This window comes from Sinocyclocheilus rhinocerous, unplaced genomic scaffold (assembly GCF_001515625.1).
Source record: "Sinocyclocheilus rhinocerous isolate Xijiao unplaced genomic scaffold, SAMN03320098_v1.1 scaffold1294, whole genome shotgun sequence".
NCBI classification, from domain to species: Eukaryota; Metazoa; Chordata; class Actinopteri; order Cypriniformes; family Cyprinidae; genus Sinocyclocheilus; species Sinocyclocheilus rhinocerous.
In genome coordinates, this window is record NW_015656157.1 from 481884 (window position 1) to 489734 (window position 7851).

Below are 7851 nucleotides of genomic sequence, written 5' to 3' on the forward strand. Positions count from 1 at the left end.
AATCGCACACTCCGATCCAGTCCCGCAGCAGGCTCCCGCCAATTCTGAGTGGGGAGCGCGAGGGGAGTCTGGCCGGGGATGAGACTGGTTTGGAACGGCTGGACCGGGATTAAACAGGGAAAAAAACAGAACCAACCGCTCTAAAAGTAACAGAAACCCATCAAATTCGCAGTCGACACGTTAATGTTATACCTGAAAAAGACGTGCAGTCGATGACTAGCCTTAAGGAGCTGTGTACGGAGTCCAAAAAAGCGCTGCCCGTTTCCGTTTAACGTTTCCAGCGCGAGGAGTTGAAGGGCGCGCGGATGGTGGTCGTGATGCTCGCGGCCGAAGAGCCTCTGGCCTCCACACCACGAAGAGGTTTGATGTTTAATGTGAAATACAACTGGTTTAATGCGTGATTAAAGTCTATATATAGGGAATAATAATGGTAAGAGAGCGCATATAGGTGACCAATAACGTGGAAAAACTCCACATTTTACCGGACATTACTAACGTAATGAAACCGTTTTAGTTTGGTTCATTTGCTCTGAGAGACGATAAAAATGTCATTTCAATGTCTTTTCAAAGTAGCATTTGGGGTTGTCGAGGGTTTTGGCTCTTAATTAGCACGTTAGCAGGTGAGCTCAGATTTGTGATTGACAATCTTGTTTTCTACTCGCACTAAATGTGATTTTCATTACGTGTAATGGTTGTTTTTTTCTGTATTCAAGCGGGTTTATCAAAATAAGGCCCGTTTATGTTGTTCTGAGCTCAATCTACTACTTTGTTCCTCAGTCTTGGGTTAACTGTAATGGACGAACTTAATGTCTCCGTAGTCACAGGTTCAGTAGCCAAACTCAGTCGCTACAGGCCTACAAACCATCTTTCACTGAAAGGCGGGAGATCCAAACTAAACATTATACGTGTAGTTGGCCTCCATTATTTCTTTGGAAGTTTGTAAGCGCTTCTGCGTTTTATGTGCGGGCTTTTTGATATTTAGAAAGGTTAAAGTTACTATTTATACTCGAAAATGCAATCTTTGGGTTCGATGTGACTGTCAACTAAATAGTTAACTAGCATGCAGAGGTAACTTAGCAGTTACGTTACCTTTGTTATGGCGAGGCGTGGTTTGACAATGAGTACTGTTTTGCGTCAAGTATTGATCTTAATGTCAGAGATCATGTCAGATTGATGCCATTTGATTTTTTTTATAGCTTGCATATGTATTTCTGATGAAGGATTGGACCTTAACATACTCTTTATATATTTCAGGCATGGATTGTGTGGGCAAAGCTAATACCAGCAAGAAGCTTGTTCAAGGTAAACAACTTAAATGTTAATATTTCTAGTCAGAAATGGAAAACCATCCCCACTCAAAAAAATATGATAGTCATATGTTTAGTCATGCCTTGAGGACCCAGTTTATTAAATCATTAATTTTTGGGGGGGAATCTTGGGAGCTTATTTTATTAAAAATCCTGAACATCATTAGGATGGGATATGTTTGTAGGTAGATTGGGAAATTGTCCACATAAGTGCTTAATGGAGTATGTCTCAAACTATATTGACTCACTTATGATATATCAGGTCACGCAAACCTTTTAGTGAGCCGTCAATGAAATGACCATTACTGCTGATTATAAGGATAAAAACATGAAACAATTTCCAAATATGTTTTATAAAGTTATTCTTATAGTGTTACTGCCTTTGGACTCAATTCCTGTTAAAATGAATATGCAACTGGGTTTTTACCTTTAATTTTTTATTAAGTGTTTTCTTTTCCCATTGTGATATTACTTTACTGTTGGATGATGGTGATTAAAAAGATAGAGTACATTTTTCCAGTTTATCCATAATGTAAAATAAGTAAATTATGAAAAAAATGAATTCTTAAAGCCCAATCTAATTAATAGTATTTAACAAATTGTCTTAGTCATATTTGTTTATTCAAAAACATAATTTTTTTTTCTGAATATGAGTCTATTCTTTTGTTTCTGGTTGTTGCTAAAGGCTTTAATACAGTACATGACTTTTGAACAGATTTTAGCCCCAGTCTGGAGGAGTTGACAAAAGTCAGAGCCAGTCTGCAGATTTTGGCAGTCAGAGTTGTCAGATTTCACAGAAAATTAATTTTTTGTTTGTTTTTTGTTTAGTTGCAGACTGAAGTTGCATCCCAAATGATGCGTGTACACTCCAGTCTAGTGTATGAGTTTCTTAAGGTTATTTTGTCATCCATCAAGTCTAATAGCTCTTCTCCTTCACTTGTGTAATTGAACCTGCGGCCACTGAGTGCATAATGTCTCTTACATTTGTACCTATAGCTAAATAGGTACTTTATTTATGTATTTAAAATACACTTTTATTTTTGGTGGGAACCCATTAATTGCACTATACTAAACGAATGGCATAGGATAGTGCACAAGTATGCAAATTAGGATGCACTTTTGAGATTCCATCCAGTAGGGATGTGTGATTTATCAAATTTTATTTTGATTTTGACTTCCAACAATTATTATAATTGAGGTAAAACAATTACTGTGCTGCATTCCATTTCGCACCCCTTTCGTTCCTTCACAGCAGTGTGCTTTTGTTCTTATCTAAAAGCCTCGACTTAATGTTCAAATCAGTCAGCATGATTGCAGTCTACTATTGCTAAACTGCAAGACAGCATACACAGATCCTCAGATGTTCAGTGTATAATGGCCAGCAAATGTATGAGGCCTAGTGTTTTATAATCTTTTCAGAATAACTTAACAGCATTGCCTCCTTACAGCACGTCTACCTTTCAAAAGGCTCAACCCAGAAACCAAGGAATGCGGTGAGCCCAAAAGAACCAAAGGTCCTGTTGTCCCCAAGTGTTCTGAAACCAGTGTGTCGGATGGAGAAAATGATGGGGACAGTTCCTCCACCCCGCTGCACCGTGGCCCAGCTCTGGTTAATGGCCGTGGACCACTTGATTGCTTCATGAGCAGGCGGAAGCATTCCCCGGTCTGCTCTGGCCCTGAAACAATAGACCTTACTGAAGACTCAAATGATGCTGTCAAACAGCAGCCTGCACCTCCAGTTGCTGCCACCTGCCCCCTTAGCGAAGAAACAACAAAGGATGCAGAACATGCAACAAAATCTTGTGCTGCCACCTGCCCCCTTAGCGAAGAAACAACAAAGGATGCAGAACATGCAACAAAATCTTGTGCTGCCTCCTGCCCCCTTAGCGAAGAAACAACGAAGAATGCAGAACATCCCACAAAATCTACAGAACCAACCACCCCACTGACAAAAAAAGAGACGGAGAAGGACGAAGATGCCCTCCCACTGCTGGACATTGCTCAGGAGTCTGACACTGAGGAAGAGGAGCAGCAGGAGACTGAAGTCAGTCACGGGAATGAGTCTGAGCTGTCGACCGAGTCTACCAGCTCCCTCTCAGTGGTAGAGAGCTCACCAGAGCCCAGCAAGAGCGCTCCCACCACCCCTGCCTCTGTGAGTAGACATGAATCAATTTATCTTTTTTTTTTTTGCTTAAAGGGGTCAACCCTTTAAGTTCAACCTGTTGATCAGTCTCTTTCCTTTCTGCAGACGTCACAGATAAACGCAGCTAGTAAAATGAAGAGACGATCCCTTAAGGTAAAATCCCATGTTTTTTTTATCACATTTAGAACCCAGCATTTTTAGTGTAATGTTAATCTGAGCATATGAGATTCAGGTTTGGGTGCATGAGCCCAAAGCTGAAATCTTAGTAGCTAGTGTGGGTTATTTCTCCTCCAGAAGTCCCAAACAAGTTTGATCACAATGTGGATGTTTGCACTTTTAAGGGTTCAAGAAGGAATGATTGTTTACTTTTAAAGTCTTGTCACTGTGGAATTCTGCACTCCATTTGAATAGCTCTTTATTTTCTTATTGTCCCTCAGAGTGTCCAAGAGCAGGAGGAGAAGCAGCGACAAAAGGAAGAGAAAGAACGCCAGAAAAAAGAGGCCAAAGCTGCCAAGGAAAGGAAGAAAAAGGAGGCCCGCAAGCTAAAGGAAGAGAAGGAGAGGGAGAAAAAAGAAAAGAAGGAGAAGGATGAAAAGGAGCGACGAGAAAAAAAGGAGAGGGAGGAGAAGGAAAAGGCAGAGAAACTAAGAGCTAAAGAAGACCAGCGGCAAATGAAAATTGAGTGAGTGTCTCAGTACAGTATCACAATAATAGTTGTACTGATTTTTTTCTTAGTTTTATGAAGGATGCGAGTATTAAAATCTGTTGTAAATGCTATTTAGGGCCAAACTGGGAGAGAAAAGAAAGAAAGAGGAGGAAAAACGGTTGAAGGAAGAGAAAGATGTGAGTGGTTTTATCAATCTTTATTTCTGAGATCTTCAAATTTGGATGTTATTGTTTTGCGAACTGTTCAGGTCCTCATTGAGTTTGTCCATCTGTTTAGCGAATCAAAGCTGAGAAGGCTGAGATTACACGCTTTCTACAGAAGCCCAAGACCCAGTTGGCACCAAAGGTAAGAGTCACATTATTCACTGGAATAAAGACTTGTGTCAAACTACTTGTGTGAAACATTTACAAATGTTACATAAGATATTCATTTGAGAAAGAGTCCTTGTTGGACAAACAGATAAGATAAAAATCTAAAAGCTAGAAATCTTTCCCAATGTGATGGCTGTCATGCTTTGTTTACGCTGTGTTTTCTTTTTCTAACTTTTTTTTGTGTATTGTTGTGTTTCAGACACTGGCGTCTGCCTGTGGGAAATTTGCTCCTTTTGAGATTAAAGCTAACATGTCTCTGGCACCACTGACTCGAGTACAATATGAAGACTCAGTTCTAGAGGAGCTGGACCGTTATCTTGCCCAACCTGACAGCACTCTAAATGGACTAAAGGACTGGACAAGGCACAAACCTCGTCGTTCAGGTCCAACCCAGCCCAGTCACAGTGCTGTAAGGTAAAGCCATATTAAACCTGTTGCTGAGATACTCATGAACTTATAAATGTGCGGAACACCAGCTGCTGTTTATATGAGAGGGATGTGAAAGGCTTATTCTTTGTTTGTTTTGTCTGTTCTCTGTTATTAGAGATTGTGTGGTCATAACTGACAGCCAAAAGGCAGATGGCATCCCAGACCGCCACCGTTATGGCCGCATGAAACTACTGCAATTCCATGACAACTATCGTCCAGCTTACTGGGGGACCTGGTGTAAAAAGAGCACTCGCATCTCTCCACGCTGCCCACTGAGACAAGACAAGGTAAAAACACAAGAATGTGCAAATGAAATCAGTGCTTCCCACACACAGAATTCACCTGGGCGTACAACCCAAGTATATTTGGTAACACATTTTTGCTTTTCATTATTTTATACTCTTACACTTTTTTTTTATCCGCCTGAGATGATGAAACCATCCGCAATCGATTTAGAGGCCGTTCACATGTCGTGTCTAAAAACTCATGGAAAACGCCAGCCGTGCCACTTCTCTTTTCAAAAGCGCTTGGGAGCTCGCGCTCCAGTGATATGCCGTTGCTAGGCAATCATGAGCCGCGTTATCCATGAAGATGAAGAAGATTCAGCCAAGGATAAATGGATTTCCATCCCTTGCATTAACTATACTACTAGATATGTTTATGAAGGTGAGAAAAAAAGAAAAAAAAAACCTGTACAGCTATGATCAGCTGTTTGTCCATCTTGGCTGAGCTTTCGATCTCTATTTGAGTGTGCTTGTCACACCTACATTTAAAATAATGAACTTGAGCGTGCAAAAGACGTGACATGAAGAGCCTCCATGTTTCATAACCGCTCGTTCGGTGTGTGCAAGAACTAGGGCTGTGCGATACTGAAGAAAAATGCGATATGCGATACCTTGTTAAATAATGCGATCTTCTATATGCGATATGATATTAACTTAAGTGTGTAAAATCAATTAAAATTATATTTTAAAATATTTAAAAATGAAAATTATATAACCAATATGTTTCACATTCTTTCTTAGAAAAGAAAGCATCACTACAACTTCTGAAAGTGACCAGCAGTGTTTTAGTATTGCATAAAAAGTATTGTCACAAATCAGAAAATGTAATTTTAACATCAATGTGAACAAACAAACGAAAAAAGTAATGCCACTTATTTTATATCAATGTAACTTGGCTTTCCAGTTATTACTTAAAGTACACTTTAAGTACTTCTTCATATACCACAGCAAAAGCTGTAGCCTAAAAAAGTTAAAACATGATTAAATGCAAGTGAACAGTCAGTAAAAAAAAAAAAGAACAAATACACATTACAAGCATAGATAAAATAAACAGCAGGGTTTCCGCGGGTCTTAAAAAAAGTCTTAAAAAGTCTTAAATTGTACAAGAAAGTCTTAATTATGATTTCAAGAGGTCTTAAATTTGGGGACGGAAAGACCAGAATTGCGATATGCTGAATGTCACGATTAAACTTCAAAAGGCTATGATTTCATTAAAGGGGTCATATGATGCGATTTCATTTTTTCCTTTCTCTTTGGAGTGTTACAAGCTCTTGGTGCATAAAGAAGATCTGTAAAGTTGTAAAGACTAAAGTCTCAAATCCAAAGAGATATTCTTTATAAAAGTTAAGAGTTAGCCACACCTACCTAAAACGGCTCGTTCGAGCGCTGCAGGTTCAAAGTCCGGTGCTGTGCTGCTTTGTGTTCTGCCAATACCGGGAAACAGTTATATTTCTACCAAACGCTCCACCTGCTTTCAGAATGAATGAGCATTTTCAATAAAACTGATGTTTTGTTCAGAGTTCAGACAAATGCAAAAATCTACCCATGTTTTTACCCTGCAAACACACAGAGCTTTAAATGTGAACTGGTGGATCGATAAGAAGACAATGCGTTATAAAAATCTAAACAGAATAGGGGTGTGCGATATGTATGGGCTGCGATAATATCGTAATTGTTGTTTTAACGATGTGCGATTTGATATTATCAAGTATATCGCGAAAAGCAAACAAAACCCCTACAGAGTGCGCGCATACATTAGATGATGAAGTCTAGCAGGTTAGACTAGTGCGCGTGCGCATTTATAGTGCGTTCTTTCACTGCATGAATCAGTCTATTAAAATGCATTTAGAATTATCACATAATTCAAGATATGGGGCAGAAAATGTATATATTTATGTCATTTCATATAGTTAATACCACACGAAAAGTGCTGTTTTTTTTCTCAAAGTCAGCATGATTACAAATGTGATACTGATTTTATACAACAGTTCAATAATGCGTCTCTGAGCAACATGACGGTGTTTCGTTCCTGAATAAATCAACAGTTTAAATGATTCGGTTCAATCGCAACAACTCACTTATTAACAGTGACTTGCTGCCACCTACTGGCAGTTTTAATTTCACATTTAAGGTACCTTTCCATTTTTAAAATGATTTCAAACATCAGTTTTCAATGTTTTATGTTTAAAATATGAAAACATTATTTATGCATTTGTAACTGCAGGTTAGAGTATTCCATGTCCCTCAGAGCTGCATTAAACAGTGTGTAAATACATCTAAATGCCACTTCTAATGCAGCTTCTGTGTTTCCTCTGCATTACAAAGATCAATTTTGTTGATACTGATTTCATTTGTTTGGTAACAACCCAAATGCAAGAATTTGACTTGCATCACACTTTTAGAAAAAATGACTTAAAGGTGGGGTAAACGATTTTTCAAAAATGCTTTAGAAAACTGATTCGGGTCGAATAGCAAAACAAACTTGTAGCCAATCAGCAGTAAGGCGCGTGTCTACTCATGATGTGGAGGAGAGAGCGTTCAGTGCACTGGACGGACATTAGCTGAGCCAAGCGACAGAAAGATAGAGATGGCGGATAAAAAACAAAAGAGGAAAACGTCTGCGGAACAAAAGAAGGCTTAAGGCAATAAG

General features: G+C 39.0%; 1 protein-coding gene across 2 annotated transcripts in view; it reads left to right on the forward strand.

The window, feature by feature from the left end:
* The window catches only part of LOC107719550 (chromatin assembly factor 1 subunit A-like), a 21329-nt gene continuing 13478 nt past the window's right edge, over positions 1 to 7851 (forward strand). Inside the window, exons 1-10 of one of the 2 annotated variants that reach the window (XM_016526988.1) lie at positions 1 to 360; positions 1255 to 1302; positions 2756 to 3119; positions 3183 to 3459; positions 3556 to 3603; positions 3888 to 4132; positions 4233 to 4293; positions 4394 to 4462; positions 4688 to 4902; positions 5033 to 5204. In XM_016526988.1, coding sequence (XP_016382474.1) covers positions 306 to 360; positions 1255 to 1302; positions 2756 to 3119; positions 3183 to 3459; positions 3556 to 3603; positions 3888 to 4132; positions 4233 to 4293; positions 4394 to 4462; positions 4688 to 4902; positions 5033 to 5204 — 1554 coding nt within the window. In that variant the 5' untranslated portion in view covers positions 1 to 305. Of the gene's footprint in view, positions 361 to 1254; positions 1303 to 2755; positions 3460 to 3555; positions 3604 to 3887; positions 4133 to 4232; positions 4294 to 4393; positions 4463 to 4687; positions 4903 to 5032; positions 5205 to 7851 lie in introns of both variants that reach the window. The other variant, XM_016526987.1, reaches the window with a different exon arrangement.